The 17,907-nt window shown below is 40.6% G+C and overlaps 1 protein-coding gene across 1 annotated transcript; it reads right to left on the bottom strand.

Moving 5' to 3' along the window:
* Nucleotides 1–7,016: 7,016 nt before the first annotated feature.
* On the bottom strand, nucleotides 7,017–15,612 carry scrt2 (scratch family zinc finger 2). The gene is made up of 2 exons (XM_022188140.2): nucleotides 14,927–15,612; nucleotides 7,017–11,562 (listed from the first exon to the last, which is right to left on the bottom strand). The coding sequence occupies exons 1-2, from the start codon at nucleotides 15,084–15,086 to the stop codon at nucleotides 10,763–10,765; spliced, it is 960 nt and encodes a 319-aa protein (XP_022043832.1). The 5' UTR covers nucleotides 15,087–15,612; the 3' UTR covers nucleotides 7,017–10,762.
* Nucleotides 15,613–17,907: the final 2,295 nt, after the last annotated feature.

Here is a 17,907-nt window from a genome sequence, read left to right on the forward strand (position 1 = left end):
TGTATGAATTAGCCAGTCATCTCGCCATTAGCTCGTAGAATTAATTAGTTAGCCAGCGAATTAGCTAGTTAGCCAATTAGCCACTCAATAAAGTTGCAAATTCCAACGTCGTCAAATTTAAGTTGACATGGCGAACTTGCCGACAAAAGAGTAACACTATCACTCATTTGGATTCGTGTGTCTGACCACTTGATGAATGTGAGTCCAATATCCACTCTATTTTCGGTCTTTTTTTTGTCTCTCCTTTCTTCAAGGGGATATGGTGTTTTTGCGGCTTAATACTTTGCTTTGCGTATAAGCTAGTAACTAACTTGCTAGGTTGGACACTTAAATGCTAGCACATTGGCGGTGACCAGATTGTGTGCAGTATTTTGGGTTTAGCAGAGATTTTTCGATATAAAGAGTTGCCTACTGCTGCTGAAAGATCTATGACGACAGTTAAAGTGAACTAAAACAGTCAATTTGAGGGCAAAAAATGATAGCATGTGAGATAAGGTATGATAAACTGTTCCGTAGAGGCGATGATAATTCACAATATCTCATTGTTCACATTGTATTTTGATACTTCTCAGTATAAAATGGGACAAAAATTTAGAATATTTTTCTTTCCCCACATATTTTTATTCTCCCGTGTGTCCAGTTGCGCAGATATTTATTTTATTTAGTCATGTACATTACAATTCCAGACCCGTATCTGTAGTTGACACTGGCTTTACTTCCTCATAGTCTGGCCTTCTACAGAATCCATTGTTTTTTTTCTGTTAAAATTGTTGCTTTATATGCTTCATTGTTTCTCCTTACTTTATTAAATCTGACATGCATATATTGTATGTGTTATATGCTCTATGGGCTATGCATGACTAAATGTTCACTGTGTGTACACTAATGTGCAGCTGCAACACGAACACCACCTGCTTATTATTATGTAGGTTCTCTAGTGCTGTTAGAACAGCTCGGACAAACTGAGGCATAGACTGACTCCACAAGACCTTTAAGGATATCCTGCACTATCATGAAGTGCCGATCAGTTTGGAGTAAATATATAAATAGTTTTTCAGTAACATCCGACAGATATTTATTCTCATTGTGATCTGGGGATTTTAAAGGCAAAATCAACACGTTGCATTCGTTGTCGTGTTCCTCAAACCCATGAAACGCTGTTTGTGGTCTGCAGCAATGTTTAGGTATATGACACCATCCAAGTAAATATCAGTACATTGCACAGAGAGTCACACTCAGCTGGCTTTCTTTTTCCCATAGTGCCTTCTGCATAGCCATCTCCCCCCTATTTCTGCATAGGCCTGTTTTGGATTTACAGGGAAAGTGTACAAGTAATGCCAATACCAGCCACGGATATAAACTATGGAAATGTGCATTTTACCCTCTGGGTTTTCTGAGATTCCAAATAAAAGTAATGTAGTATTTTCTGTAGTACACATTTGAAAGAGGTCACTGAAAACAAGCAATTCTAATTAGACTGGGAAAAGCTATGAAACTGAGAAAACATTGTTAAGTGTCTTTTTTGAACTGTCAGACAGGACATTAGGGTTAACTGTTCTGCTTCTTAGCATGTAAACAGGCCTGTTGTGTATTTTGTGGCATTTCCAAGTAGTACTAAACTCACACCAAACACATTTCATGGCCAAACTGTTTCTCATTAAAATTCACTCCAGCAATTAGTCATGCCGTTAAAAAGAGCCTCTACAAGACCAGGATCCTTTGGTGACAGTAGTTTTTAATGAGATCATTGTTTTGTGTTGTAGACTGTCGCATGATATAGGCTTCCTCTTTCAAAGTGCGCCACTTCGTGATATTCTATTTTTGCAGGGATTTCAAAGAATCAGCCAGGTTGCTGTGGTTACGAAAGGGACGTCTGGGCTCACAGCTTTGCACAGGTAAGTGGAAAGCTTCAAAGATCTGCGGCAGTGGAGTGGAAACAGGGCTATTGTTGTTTTTTCCAACCCACAGCTACAGCATATCCTAATGAGACAATTAAAAATGATTTCTTGGACAGGAGAGGCAGGCCATTATATTGAATTATTACAAATTCTTTGAACTACAATGGCAGCGCTTTTTATGTTGATTAATTGGTCACACGGGGATCAGTTACAACATGAAGGAGGTCTATATATAGTATGTAATCACTAGCAGTGCTATCAATACATTGTATACCCTCACAGAATAAAGCTGAACAAAATACATCCTGTAATTTAGCTGGTGCAGTGAACATTTTTTTGCCTCATCGTGAAGGCAAGCAGCTTACATTTGAAAGCCATTTTCTAAGTTGTTGTCTTAAAGAGTGATTTACCTGACAACAGAATGCAAAAAAACCCCCAAAACCCTCCAGTTAGTCTTTAACATGCTGACACAGATCATAATATGCTGACACTGGCTGTGTGACTTGGTGTTTCTGTGTGAATAACTACAATACAGTAAATAAGTACAGTGACATGTCCCCCCTGGGCATTCACTACTTTATGCCATAGTCAAGTTGCTGCTTTGCTGTCAATCAAAAGCCTCTTCATCACGCACCAAAAGAAACCAGCATCTCGTGAAGAGAAGAGACGCTGTCAGTCAAAGCATATAGACATGTAAATCATCTGCACTGCTGCGGTGTGTTCGGAGTCCCACTACACTCTGTGTGACCCTCTGCTGTCACAGCAGGACTGTATTCGAGTTGCTAACATATCTCAATTACTTAGATTGAGTTAGTCACACAGGTACAGCGGCAGGTCATGGAAGAACAGTTCCCACATAATGATTTGCTGTTAATATTAGATTTCAGTCCCCGTGGGATTGTCACACTTAGAGCAGCTGGAGAAAATTACCTGCCAGCTTTCCGACAGGGAAGTGAGCTATATTTATTTGTGCCTTCTCCTTTTTTTCTTTTTTTTTAACGCGTTGACATGCTTTTAAAGTGATAATTATTCTGACGCCGGTTTTCAGTCTTCAAACTATAGCTCTGTGATAGATGAATGTGTGTGAAATCATAACGCGGTTTAGCAGCAGTGGATGTTGCTGCGTTTGTGGCCGAACGTGTGACTGATTTGCTCAGTGATGTTGATTATTCACTGGTGGCGCTCGCTGCCTAAATCTATGAAATTATTTTCTGCACTATCTCCTTCTGGTACAGCTGCCCAAATGAGATTCCCGTTTAATGATCTTCCTTGCCTTGAAATAAATTTGCTCATCCAAAGAGAGAGCAAGTGGTGTGTTGGAGTAGGGTCATTTAAATGTGGATTCAGCTGAGATCTTTCTTTCCATGCACACTTGGTTCAGTTTGTTAACCTCGCAACAAAAGCAGAGGTAGGATAATGCATTCCTCAGCTTAAATATCAACATAAAGGGCCACAAAGGGATTACTGAAATTATATAAAAGAATTCCTTATTTTCTTTAGTAATTAATCAGCAGATTGTTTTAGCTCTTAAATTTAAGATAATGGTGAAAATGCCTGCTGTCATTTCCAATCAACAGGTCCAAAGATATCCAGTTTACTATTATGCATGACAAAGAAAAACATACAGTCCTCACGTTTGAGAAAGAGGAATTGAAAAATATTTTTATTTTTTGTTCAAAAATAGTTTAATCAGTTGTCATTTTATCATCAAAATAGTTGATAATTAATGATCTGTTGATCCGCTAATCTGTTGATTGGGTAGTCATTGCAGCTCGATTCTAAACTCTCGAACTTCATAGCTGTGATTCCTTTGCTATCCTTGTTTCTGCATGCATGGTATATGAAGGGAAAAAGGAGCTATTTAAGGAGTGCCCTCCTTGACTTTTGCCTGAGTGCTGATGACAAGTGGGATATCTTGGATGCATAAAAATGCGATTTTGACATGACTTCAAAAAGAGAAGCATACGGATGAGGTGGACCCTCTGCCAACAGAGAGACGAGGAAACAGATGGGTTTTACACAAACAGCACAAACATCAAGAACACTGAGTTAAAGAGCTTGGCAGTCTCACTTGATGAAACAGTGAGGAATGGAGGCGCTTTTAATGAGCATCTCTCCTGTGATGCAGAATGTGAAAAGACAAACTGTTAGCTCTTAAAGGGGCAGTTACAGTTGGTTGGTCCTGACTGGTTGAACTGAAAGGTTTAAATAACCTCTTGTATTTGGTCAGTATGCCTGCAGACCGGTTATGCTGAGGAGGCTGTTTGGATGGTGATGGATTTGGAATTTGTTCTTTAGCTGAATTATCCTGCTGAACTGAAGGCACTGTCATCAACGTACAAAGCCTTTGTGTTTGTAGTTGAATTGTTCTTGCTGACAGTTGGGGATCAGCCAACAGATGGCGCCAGATGTATGGGAAGGGTCGTAGCGAGGGCCGGCACTAGTTGAAGGAGGTTCAATGAAGTAATGGTAGTTTTGTTTCAAAAAGAACTTGTTGTTTGCTGGAACAGCTCTATAAAACTGAGAGATGCCAGCTGTGGCTGAAAAAGAAAAAAAAAAAGCAGGTGTGATTTTTAAATTGGTGTATAATTTTGTATTTTTAAAGGCTGCTAACAAAGATTTATTTTTAACAAAATCTTTTTTTAAATTACATCAACTGCAAACATTAGAGCCCAAGAAAAGATTTTTCATATGTCCAGAATTCCAAAAACCCCAGATATTCAGGTTTAAATCATATAAAACTGCTAAAACTCAGATTTTTGAAGCTCCAACCAGTGAATAGTTACGATTAAACACCTGAAATGGTGAATTGATTTTATAAATGCTTGCAAATTAGTTCTTTGTTGACAGACTAGTAGATTCTTCGGCTGATTGAGCTCTGCTTTGTGTCTGTCACCTTAGAAATAATTGGAACAAAAAAAGACTTTCTTAATTGTGCAGAGTAGAAAATCTGAATTTGAATAAATACTGCTGGGCTACACATAACAAATAGCTTTATCCCTGACAAAAATTACAGAAAACTTACAACCAAATGGTGACATTTTCAAATCCCTCTGTCCAAAGACATCCCCCCAATAAACAGTTTACTATGACATAAAAGACTGAAAAAGAACAAACGTAAAATTTTAGAAACTGAAATAAGACACACAATGATTGCTTGGTTATTAGAATTGTTTCTGATTCATTTTCTATTGATTGACTTGTGGTGTCAGCTTCCTGAAAATGACAGATTGTTTATATTGTCATATAACAATGTAAGGTTTTTGGTTCTAGCTATGAAGATCATTTGACTGTTCTGAGTACAAATTGCAAAGCTTCACCCCAATTAACTGATTGTTCGGAAAAATCTCAGAAAATTGTAAAAAAAAAAGAAAAAAGAAGAAGCAAGATAATGTTCTCAAATGTGTTGTTTTTTCCACAACCCAAAGATATTCAGTTTTTTTAGCCTTAGAGAGGGTAAAGAAACGAGAAAATATTAAGAATTAAGCTGCTAGAATCACAGTTTTGACAGTTTTTTTTTGCCAGAAAATCACTGAAACCAATTTATCAAAACAGATCATGATTAATTTAATAGTACCTGTCAAAATTGTTGCTGCTTGACTAGTTAACTGAAATAAGTTTAAAACACTGTTTCTCCATAATTGCCATTTTATTACAATGCACAGCTTCTTTTTGCCAGTATTCATGAGCTGTATCTGCTGCTGTAGCTTTGTGCACTAACCTGGTGGTAACCCCTCACCCCATCAGAACACGGTAATGTTTCCTCTCAGACAGTCTCTCAGAAAATGACGATATTTTCAGGTCAGTGTCTTTGAAGTGTGAGTGTAGCTCGCTCAATTTTGCAGGTTGTTTTCAATAATTTACCTGATGTGCTGTGAGTGGCGGTGGGAGGCGCTGGCTGTGTGCCGGGCGCTGGAGTGTTGCAGGGATATGTATGCAGGGCCACGGTCGCCCTACCTGCCTCCCGGTGGTGATCGCTCACAGCGGCTGTTGTTACACACACAGCACACCCACGGGTGATGTAATTGGATTCCACGGGTCCCCATTTTACAGTCCATTGCCATGTAATGAAATCAGTTATTTACTTTCATCATAAAATCTGATAAGGGACAACATCTGCCGGGGTAAAGTTTGAGCGAGTGCTGCACATGAATGTTGATGTGTGGTCTGCAGCGTCCTGATCTGCAGCACCGCGAGCTCTTGCTGTGTGCACTTGAATCAACACTTGGCAGTAAACTTGTCATCCCACTCAACACGTGAAAGCCGATACGACAATTTATATTGTGCTTAACTTTCGTAGCGTTACTCGCGTAGAAGCAACAGCAAGGGCAATCACTGCTTCCCCTTACTGAGGAGAGGAGTGTGCAGCAAAGTGTCTTGTTTCTGAGTCCCTGCTCTGCTCTGTCTGCTCTGCCTGCTGTCTCATTATGCTGCTGCTGTGCTGCTGGAGGACACTGAAGGACACAAGCGATTGAATTCAAGTGTTGTATATTCCCTGGAAACCAATCAAGAAAAGCCCCAGAATAATAATCCCTGTCCGCTGTCATGATTCATTTTTATTTTGTTCCATATTTTTCTCTGGCTTTTGAGTCACTCAGAAAGAGTAGTTCCAGCATAAAATCAATGTTCCATTAAAATTTAATGACCAGGAAGGGCTTAATAGTGGTGGAACAGATGCCTCTGCTTTTGATAACGCCGACATCTCAGGAACTCTTATTCAAAGCTGCATTGGTGTTGTCAGGTCCTCTGACCATTCCTGCTCTCATCGGCTGTGAAAGAAGACGGATGCTGGCATTCCTGTGCCTCAGAGCAGTGAAATTAAAAGTTCGTAAATTGACAGTAAAGCTCATAAAACCCCTCAAACATTGACAGAGGATGCTACAGCTGATGGCACATTACCGTCAATTACTCACTGTGTTAATGTTGACTAAAGGCTACACCAAACAGATACCAGACTCACCGTTTTCTGAGTGTGTTCAGATACATACTGCACAGAAAACGTGTAAAATGGAACGTTGACGTGTGTGTGTATGTTTTCTATGTGTAAAAAATAATAATGATAATAAAAACCTTCCTCATTTCTTAAAAAATGCAAAAAAATAAGAATGGACTTGCAGGTTCCTTGTGCTATTGTTTTTATTAACGTTATCATTGCTATTGTTGTCATCATTATTAATTGTAGCAGAACAAGATAAATCAAAACACCCTCAGCAATCATGGCTTTTCTTCATACTCAGCTGGAACAGAGAGAGAGAAAGATAAAGAGAGAGAAAGAGAGAGAATGAGAAAGAAAGTGGAAAATCTTAATCAGTTTTTTTTTTCTTTGAGGACCATATGGAAGGTTTCAAGCAGCCAACCATATGTTGAAGGCTTTTGTCATGGAAATCATACTTTTTGGCACTTTTTCATTGCGCAGCCAAGCCGGGCACATAAATAAAAGAAAACAAGAACAGAAAAATCATACAGAACATGATCAAATCTTTGAGAATACACAGAGTTTGAAGTTTTTGTTTGTAACTTACAACAGATAGCTTTTTAATCAAGACACTCCCTGATTCACGTGGCCACCCAGACTGCAATTGGTACCTGTATTTGTCTTTTTTTTTAAATTAAAAAAAAAGACAACATGAATAGAAAAAGAGCAATTAAATGTCTACATGCATTGTCATATTATTGCTGTGATATATTTACAAATATATTTACAAAATTATCAAAGAGGAACAATGTTTCCCTACATCTAAATTCAGTAGTTTGGAATCAAATTGTGCCTCCTTCTTTGCAATTAGTATTTTCTCTGAGGACGAGCTGTAATACTGCCAGTTTTAGATACAAGCCTACAGGTATAGTGCATTTCCAATTGATGTTTCTAACAATCTCAGTGCTTTTATCTGCCTTATTAAAACACAGTCCCCAGGTTTTTGGAGATGCATTATTTACGACTCCCACAGTAAAATATAAAAACGTATAAAAGAATCTGTTGGAAGTAATGATTTCTGCATTAGTTCGATAATAGAGCAACGTGCCAAACTGTGTGTTCTGCAAGTTAATCAGGAGACAGGTGGTTTGGATGCTCTCATGCAGTGATTCAGCTGTAGCACTTAGGCGACCATTGACAGGATGATGGTGGAACAGGGAGGAGACGACGGACAAACAGAGCAGAAGCTCCTCGTTGCTGTCTTTTCTCCTCAGTTTTGTGGGGGATTTTTTTGTTTTTTAGGGCGGACTCAGCATTACAGCGATCGTGTCATCCATTTGGAATATGCAAATAGCTGACAGTGCATTTGCCTGCTGGTGCTTGACCTTCCCCTTGGAGGTCGCTCACCGACTCAATTACGCTCCCTATCTGCAGTCTGTCTGCAAACACCTGTTATCCTCCCACACTCCGCCACCCTCCGCCAATCCCACTTCAGCACATCTCATCCTCGCTGCGTCTGTTTAGAGGCAGTTGGGACAGGATGAGGACGGCTGGTGGGGAAGGGAGGGATGCGGGAGAAATGATGTGGGAGTTGGAAGTGCGTTACAGCGCGTCGTTCTAATACAACAATCTCAAAAACTTTCTCTACCAAGGCGGCAGTCGACGTCAAGATCATTTCCATCAGTGCTGGTTAAGACATCCATGCAGCCGTCCTTCTGTTATCTCAGAGGGATTCTTGCCTTTGACACCTCAGAGTTGTTTGGGATCAGTAGTGAATTTAACTCTATTAGACAATTTATTATGCCAGCGACCTAAATGCTAATTATTCTAATCCTGCCGTGTAATACATAACCTCAAAATCAAACCTGCGCTTCAGCTGCCGGAAGAGTTTTTTCATACCTGGTGGCTTTTTAAAACAAAAGATAATAATATTGAGGAATAGCAGCCTTTTCCAGGTAAATTAACTTTTGTAGCATTTTGAACTTGTTGTATAAAGGATTCAGTCTTGATTTTATTTACTTTATCACCATCGTTATTGCTTTTCCACATTTGCAGCCGTGGTGTAACTTGATCACACCTGCATTTTTCCCACCCTGTGATTTTTACGGTTTTTCATTTTCTGGGTGACATCTACATCCACATCAACGTCGGTTATTTCTGAGATTTACTTATTGCCTGAGATTTAAAGACAAAAAGGGCCAAAAATCTCCAGTCATTGGGAGGCAACAGACTTTTTGGAAACAGCAAGATAAAGAGTATTTTAGTGTTTTCATTTCATTGTTTTTTTCTTATTGCCCTAAGTCGATGTGTGTGATTGTTACATGTGTCAGTTGCTGTGTCAGTAAAGTTATTGCCGCGAAAACAAAAATAATTCTGCATTCATTCATTGGAAGTCTTCTAACACTGGTAATGTACATTGTTCCTCTTTAAAAAACTAAGTCCCATGGACTCTCTACAGTTTTCATGCATATAAACATTTTCTTTGAAGATCAGCAGCATCTTACAAGGTCAATGGATGTTCATTTTTTAAATTATAAACAAATAAATACATGATAAATAAGCGAGTCTCCAATAAATACACAAAAATAAGGTAAATAAATAATTAAATAAATAGATAAATAGGTAGATAAATAAAGTATTTACATGATAAATAGATGGTATGCATCGAAAACCGTGGGCAGAGCTTTTAGCGGCATATAAAAACAGACGAACAGAATAATTTGCCTGTCACTTTGTAACTGAGGGTGTGTGAGTCCATACCTTCACTCTGAGGTAACACTGGCGGAGGGGGAGCACCTCAAACACTGGGTGAAGATTGCTATTTAAGACTGGACGATTCACCATAAAGGCAGCAGAGTTTATGCAAGCCACCATGGTGGAGGAAGAACAACGAGAGTTTTCATTGCTATAGACAAGTCACCCGCACATGGCACTTATAACGATAGATCATTTGGTCTGGCTCTCAGTGTTTTTGTCCAAGTCTGTACATCAGGGTGAGACTATGAATTTGATCAGACGGAGCGTGTGATAACCTGTTCAACAGGCCAACATTTTAAAATCTCTGCTCTTGCAGAATTGAATTGGATGACCTATGATCTTATATAGCTTATTCAAATGAGCGTGTTTTGAGTACCCACAGTTACAAAGATGCTTTTGATCAACAAGGGATAATAAGCACAAAAAAATAAATTTAGAAAAATCAAATAGAAAAATAACATCCGTTGAATTGAAACATTGGTGTGGAAAAAGGGGTTTGTCTTTTTACCGTTTAAAATGATCTCCCTTTTTTGCAAATACTGTCATAGTTCACATTTTCATAAAAAGTTCATGTTGGCAGTTGCAAAAGAATTCAATTCTTAGCAAATAAAAAGCAGCATAAAAATACAAGAGGTCATTTTGTCTCTAAAAAACAAAAGAACACTGTTAGTCCTTTTTTATGTTTTTTTTCTTTTTCTCATTACTATTTCCTATAAAATATCAGGAATCTAAATATTATTACTATTGATATCAATATCATTATAGTCATTGATAAAAATTCACATGCCAGGCCTCATATTTAATTGTGTGTGTTTGTGTATGTGCGCACATGCGTACGTGTGTGTTTGTGTGTGTATGTGCACGCATGTCTGTGTGTTTGTATGTGTGTGTTTACATGTTCCCACACGAGGACATGTTGCTGTATTGTGTACAACTATCATCATCTACAGTCTCTATTTGGGGGAAGGTTGCTTGATTGTATGTTTCTGTGGACGATTAGCTACTGTGCAGGGAAAAAATCCAGCATCTTTTGAAATTGTCTTTGCCATAATCATTAGAGTTTCTTCACGTAATCTCAGTGAAAATATTGCTTTCTAAAAAAGGGAAGAAAAAAGGCATGGAGGGCAGAGTGAACAGGGTTATTGGTTGTGAACCTACAACAGGGGTTCAGAATTTTACTTCTTCCTCGTGGTTAGTTTTCTGATCCAGAGTCGTCTTCGTCTGCAGAGCCCTTGAAGCAAGCTGACTCATAGTGCTTGTTCAGGTAGGACTTGAGAGCGAAGGTCTTATTGCAGCGCTTGCATCTGTAGTGCTTGAAGGCAGAGTGTGTTTGCATGTGGGCGCGGAGGTTTGAACGGTCAGCAAAGGCTTTGCCACAGTGGGCGCAGGCAAAGGGCTTCTCCCCCGTGTGTGAACGCATGTGACCTTGAAGCAGCCACGGCCGGCTGAAGGCCTTGCTGCACACGTCGCACTTGTGCTTGAGGTCGTGGGTGAGGATGTGCATGGCCAGCGCCGGCATGGACACGTACACTTTGTTACAGGTGGGACACTTGCGGGCCATCTTGCTGTCCAGGCTGCGGTGCGTCTGCTTGTGCCTGCTGAGGTTGGAGGAGGTGGCGTACGTCTTGCCGCACTCGTTGCAGGTGTGGCGAGGCGTGCCGGCTCCCCTCTCCTGAGCCCCAGCGTTGGCACTGCTGCTTCTGGAGCCTCCTCCACGACTCTCCCCATCTCCCTTCCGCCTCGAGCGCCCATCAGAGATGAAGAAGGCATCCATGGTGTAACCCTCGGCCAGGGCCTCCGATTCACCAGTGTAGAAGCCGCTGGCTGTCATGCCAGATTGGGGGCTGTCGGGGTGCTTCAGGTCGGGGTCACAGTACTCCCCTCCGCTGCTCACCTGGGTGTACAGGGGATCTGACACTGGCGAAGCCAGCTTGTGCTCCATCTTCTTCTCCCCCTGGTATACAGATGGCGTGATGTAATCCTGGATGTATCCTGGGTAAGAGACACACGCAAACACAGTTGGCCAGGGGTTGTGATGGATAAGGACACAGTGACATGCTGGTGATTACATGATTATAATTTTGGATGATTGCCTTTTGTAAAATGGTGAACGAGTGAGTGGCAGCACAGAGCTAATTGCATTTCTTCCAGATCTCACAGATTGTACACACAATAGTTCAGTGATGCAGGGAAACATGAAAAGCTCAGCTGCCTTTAGGAAGGTTGCAGTTTTACAATGAGGATGAGTGCTTGATAATAGCTCATCAAAGAGCTCTCCTGTTTATGAAGATGCATGTTAAAGCCTATCTTAAATAAAGTACCGGCAGGTCCATTGATTAGACCTCCTTTCTCTGTGAGTGCTTGCATTACAAATTAGACACAATGAATCATCTTTCAGCTATAAACTTGAACAAAAAACTTATGTCTTCTTCTTTGCTGCAAACAAATACAATTTTTGGTTTTGGACCAGATTACATAGCTACTTATATCCTGTTGGATTTTATGCTACTTCTTCAAGCAAGTTTAAACATGATGCAACGAAGCACCATGAGTGATTTAAATGTCCCCAACTGTACAGAGCATGATTTCAGAGAGATATATTTTTGTTGGCATCATTCATGTCTTTCCTTTCCCTCTGAAGCAGCTCAGTGCCAGAGGAGCTAAAAGGCTTGCTGGCAGCTGAATGCATCTAAACAGATCTTGATATATTCTTATGCTGTGAATGTCTTGAGTTGAATACATAGCAAATGCATTCTCCCTCCAGGGTTGATATTCTATAGGTTAAACATATGAGTGCAAACATAAAATGTGGTGAAATTCCTTTCCTGAGACAAATAGTGCATAACTGCAGAAAAGGCCATTCCTAAGCACTGTGTGCAGCAAGCAGTGGAAATTAGGTATTGACTGCTTTTTAATGAAATTCAAAGTTTTGAACTGATCAATAGGCTATCATCTGTAAAATAGTGCAGCTGTTAGAACCGTCGAGTGCCGGAGAGGATAGAAATAATGCGAGGAACAGTTCAAGTATCAGCGACACACAATAATAGTTTATTGAGCACAGTGTGCTTGAGGACTGATAATGTGAGAAATGGCATCATGCACATTGTTTGTGAAGAGGGTCACCTGTCTGCAGAAGCGAGCGAGCTGAAGTGCCTTCAAGAAACAAGCCATTAAGAAATCAGTTGAAGTGCTCTCTGACTACAGCGTCTCCATTCCCAAGGGTTTCAGTTCACACACCCACTTTGTCAAAGACATGACCATGACACCCGGGGACAGGGAAACACCCGGCCTGTGCACACATTGTTATGCTGCACTGCATGGCTTCACTGTTTCAAACTACACAGACGGTGTTTGTCCGAGAGAGAGAGAGAAGAACAGCATCTTTCAAAAATACAACTGAAAAAAGACCAAATGTTATTTATCCTCTAAAATTAGAAAAATGTATGTTACAAATAAAATAAATGCTGCTTCAACAATTTTAAGCAGTTAAGCCCACCTGTTTTAAGGCCACAGTATAAACTGTCATGCATACAGCTGAAGGGCCTTTGCACTGCATACCATGATACAACACAGCTTATTTTTTTTCTCCAAACATTTTTTTGATCAACAAAACCTACAGTGTTGTTTACTATGTTTCAATTAGCCAAGGTCAGACACAGAGCTCATCATTTAGGACTTGCGCTGTATCAGCCTTTACAGCTCATAGACTCATTTCTGTAATGCAAAGCAAGCATGTAATTAATGGACCCTCTCAGCCACCCCTCTTTGTTGTTCGACAGACACTCAAGTCAAATGTCTCCACAATGGGGGAACGAAAGTCTCCTGGCACGGTAGAAATGCTGATGTAAGGTGTTTCAGCCACGCTGAGAATTCTTTTATTTTACCTTTTAATCTGCGTGAAAAAGACTATTCATTTGCTCAAATTAAATGCCTTTTGTTAACATCAGTGCAGGATCTTATTGTTCCTTTTTTCTTTTTAATATAATGCTTATTTTTCTTGGTGCTGAACAATAGATTTAAGAACAATAGAGTGACAAAAATTCAATCTTAAATAATAATACACATCCCACGGCAGGAAAAGTAAACGACTTTCACTACAAGCAGCAAGATATGCTTAGTAAATCTACAGATTTTTAAAAATTATTATAATTACTTAGTCTTACACCAGCTATTTATATTTAGTTTTGCAAAACTGTTTAGTCACTTTGCCACAAATAATTTACTAAATCCTAATCCAGATCCTCTACATTTCACCTTGTTACTAACCCAGTTGAATAACAGGTGGGTATCACCACAACATTCAGCTGTGGACTGTGAAGCCTCTCGATGTGAAAACACGCTAAGAAATCACAACAAAGACTCACATATGGCCCTCTAACCGTGGCCACAAAATGGAAGCGACGGGCTTAAAGCGGACCGTGAAAGTGAAGGTCGCCTCTCAGCTCTGGCTGGAGCTTAGCGAGGCCGGTCAGCGTGTTGACCACAGTGCAGCTGTGTGTCTTTCTTCATGTTTACTGTACAACCTCTGTCACGTGATCAGCCTCATTGCTGCCCCAAGCATTTTTGTCTCCTTTTTCTCCTTCCCCTCACTATCCCCAGCTCCCCACCTCCCTCCTGGCTCTACTGTACAGTGTGTTGATGTCTCTTGTGGCGGCGATAGGCCTGCATGGCTGAAACTCTAACCCCTGCTAGTTTTCAAATGCCCGGAAGGAAGAGAAAGATGTAGTGGAGTGATGGGGGTGGGGAGCCTTTGCATGCTCCATTTGGACGGGAAGAGGGGGGCAAGGGAGGATCGGACCGTGATGGGAACTCAAGGACAATAACAGCTAAGGACAAATGTATCATCCGATACTCATCTCTCATATTCATGAATTTTTTAGTCCACATGATGACCAGATATCGTCAGCCTGTGTGTGTTCAGACACCACAGGGCTGTTGCAGTCATACAAATGCGTATCTGGAGCTTCTCCTGATTAGACACACGTTTTGTTCCCTATTTACATAAACTAATCCGTGGCTGTGACCTGAATTGTGTCCGTCCTTCGCCGGAGTCAAAAAACAAAAGTCTGGGAGCACAGAGATGGGGGTGGGGTGCCTCTGGAGAGGATTATTTAGGATATTGGTGCAAAAATCAGCTGGCTCCATGTAACATCTCACATTAATTTACATACTACGAGCATGTTATTGGCTGACTCAAAGGAAAATCTCAGCCGACAAAAAAAACCAGAAGAGGATGCCATCTGTGCTAAGTGTGGAAATGTCAGGCATGCTGAAATCAGCACCGGAGCTGTTTACAGACAGGAGTGCTAGCACATCTTTAACTAGAGCGGCTCAGACTGGAGGCATGTTAACTCACCATTCTCACTGAGACGAACCCCAAGGCTGGTCACCGAGTCTGTGATGGAGCGTGCAAAAGTGAACGAGTCGTCCAAGTGGTGATGATGATTCGAGGTGGCCACATTGGACGAAGAGAAATCATCAAGCTTGATCTTCTTCACCAAAAATGAGCGGGGCATGTTTCAATGGATAAAAACACAGCGCTGAGAAAAACACATGAGAGAAAACGAAAGACCCTCTGAGGAAGCACACAAGCAGAGCTGGCTTGACGGTAATCCTTGTGGTTAGTATGAAGACAACGGCCAAAAACATAGGATAAGAAAGAAAATGGAAACCAGTGGAGAACAGGGCTGACGGCAATGCTGTGTGATACTCTCTGGCTCCCCCAGCTTCCCCCAGAAAAATAAAAAAATAAAAAATAAAAGCGATCCTGTTCAGCACTGGATAGCTCCTGTGATGCAGCAGGCTTAAGGGACCAGTGAGGAAGAGAAGAGATGGAGACAGACAGAGAGAGGAGGGAGAGAGAGAGACTGTCAGACTAGCTGAGATCAGCAATCACGCCAGCCTTTATATGGGGCACAGGCAGTGGAAGATCAGGTGGTGCTGCGAAATGGAGCTGCTTAGCTTTAATCCATCAAATGTCCCCCGGGACACACATCAAATTACTACTGAACCGTCTGTGCATTCGCACAGAGACAGAGGAGAAAGAACACAGCCAGACCCCCACTGCCCCCACTGCTGCTCCCCCTCCTCCTCCCCTCCCCTCCCCTCCCTCTTTCACCCCGCTTATGCTCCATGCTCGGAGGAGGAGTAAAAGAGGAGGGCAGACAATGGAGATGTGGATGAGAGCACACTCAGTGTCCTGTCCCCCATTGTTTTCAGATGAAGTGGCACAGTTTATGTTTGTCTTGTACAGGCACTGCCTCCCTCATGTCATCTCTGTTACCTCAAACAGCCTCAGATCTTTCCGTCCCTTCGACACACTGCACTGTACTCTCACGCTGAGAGCACACATACAGTACAGGAGAGGCTATCAGAGCGTCTGGGAGTGCTGGACCCTTTTTTAAAGCTGCACTGGATTCCAGCACTATTGACGAGCCGGCTACAGGGAAGCACTAGTGCTGCACGGCTCAGCTTGTCTCTCTCCCTCCCCATTACCGCTGCACAGATGTGTGTCCTGCCATGCGTGGCAGTGAATTATCTGATTAATTAATTACATCTTTTTTGATTAGGGTGAAATCTAGAATTAGATCCATGCTCACTAAATTGGCTGCATATCTCTGGGTTGGTTTGTGTTTCTGTGGATTTATTCAGATTTTTATGCCACATTATACACCTTAATTTTCATTAGGCTGGAATATTTATGGAGAAATAAAATCTCTGGGTAGTTTCTAAAAGCAACTGTGAAAGTGAAACAGAAATGATGCACCTGTTTGATTCGCTATCAACAGGAAACGCTTGTGTCACTGCACTTGTTTGATTAATTAATATTGTATTGTATTAATAACACAATGCAATTAACTATCTCTGTTAAGAAAATGAAGCAAGAAGTGTGCAGTGGCTGCTACGTTTCTGTATTTTGATGTTGTGTATAATAGTATAATCAGAAAGGCATAGTCATTTTCTTTTTTCTGCTTGCAGTTTGTCAAATATCTTAATGATAGTTTTCTCTCTAAAATGCCATTAAAATGAAATTACGGTTTCCTCGGAAACCAAGGTGATATCTTCAGATTGTTTGATGTGTCCAACAGTTGAAAATCACAAAATATTTAACTTACGGTCCAATAAAACAGACAAAATAAGCAGATCATCAGATGATTTTTTGGCAATAATTAGAGAGCATGTTTTTGTAATAATTGCAATAAGAAAATTATCAAATTATGTGTGGTTAATGTATTCGCAATTAACTTGATTAATCAGCATTGTTTAATACATTTAAGCACCATTCCTCTCTATTGTATACAATAGTGCTGTTAGGTCATTTATTATATCTTAGATATTTAAAGTAATCTCTTTTTAAAAATAAGTTTACAAGACCACTTGTAGATTATCCTGGAAAAATAAAATAGTTTTTAAACCTTATGTGACAGCTCATCTGCTGATAGATTACATATTTTTTGCATTTTCCTCTTAAAACTGTGCTTGAATGTGGTTAAAGGTGCTGCAGATTTACTCAGGCGTTTAGGCGTGCCCTCTCACCCAGGTCGCTCTAAATCATTCTTGCCACGAACAGTGACCCTGCAGCTCGGACACGGAGCTGCAGGGTCGAGAGGGGACGGTGTTAAATCAGTGCGGCCGGGATTTATCACACATATGTGATTGTACATTACAGGAGAAGTTGTCGTTGCTGTCACCAAGCCAAGCTTATAGTGCAGTGGCAAGGACAAGAAAGGTCAGGGGAAGAATCATTGTCTGTAGGGAAGTTTTGTGTTTTTGTGGTTTAATATCATTTTTGATAAACACTCTCCTGCATGAGTCACCTCACAGATATATTTTTACATCAGTTCCAACCCTTTAATTATCTAATTGCACCTGTGTTCTTTCATTCTGTCTGCTTTTGGGTTGTTATAAAGATCATGATTTGTTTATGAGGAGCAAATCTGTGTAGCTACTGAGTTATTCTCCAGATTTTATTCCACAGAGCAGAGAGGTTAAATGAACAATGAACCTTCTTTGACTTGTACTGACCTTCTTCCAGCAGCTTCTCAAACCTGCAGTCTGTCTCTTCTTGAACTACAGCTCACCTCTGGCAGAAGCTCTCATTATTCTGCTTTTGGTACAGTGAAGCGGAGCGCAGCCGCTTTTACCTCTTTAAAGTAGAAACATGGCACTCTCAACCTCAGAAGTTCAAGCAGCTCTAAGGAAATATTTTGGTATTGGACTGTGCGGAATTCATTTCATGCTACTGATTATTTTTATGATCAGTTAATATTAGTTTAGTTTAGTTTATTAGTTTAGTTAACAGGGACAATGTACAAACACATTAATCTTAAAAAGAAA

Source organism: Acanthochromis polyacanthus, chromosome 6 (assembly GCF_021347895.1).
Source record: "Acanthochromis polyacanthus isolate Apoly-LR-REF ecotype Palm Island chromosome 6, KAUST_Apoly_ChrSc, whole genome shotgun sequence".
Classification (NCBI taxonomy): domain Eukaryota; kingdom Metazoa; phylum Chordata; class Actinopteri; family Pomacentridae; genus Acanthochromis; species Acanthochromis polyacanthus.

Bases quoted from the DNA above. Each gene is read 5' to 3' on its own strand.
- scrt2 (XM_022188140.2), bottom strand. From the start codon at position 15,086: ATGCCCCGCTCATTTTTGGTGAAGAAGATCAAGCTTGATGATTTCTCT. The intron at 11,563-14,926 runs GTGAGTTAACAT...TCTCTTACCCAG, and splicing joins GGTTCGTCTCAGTGAGAATG to GATACATCCAGGATTACATC.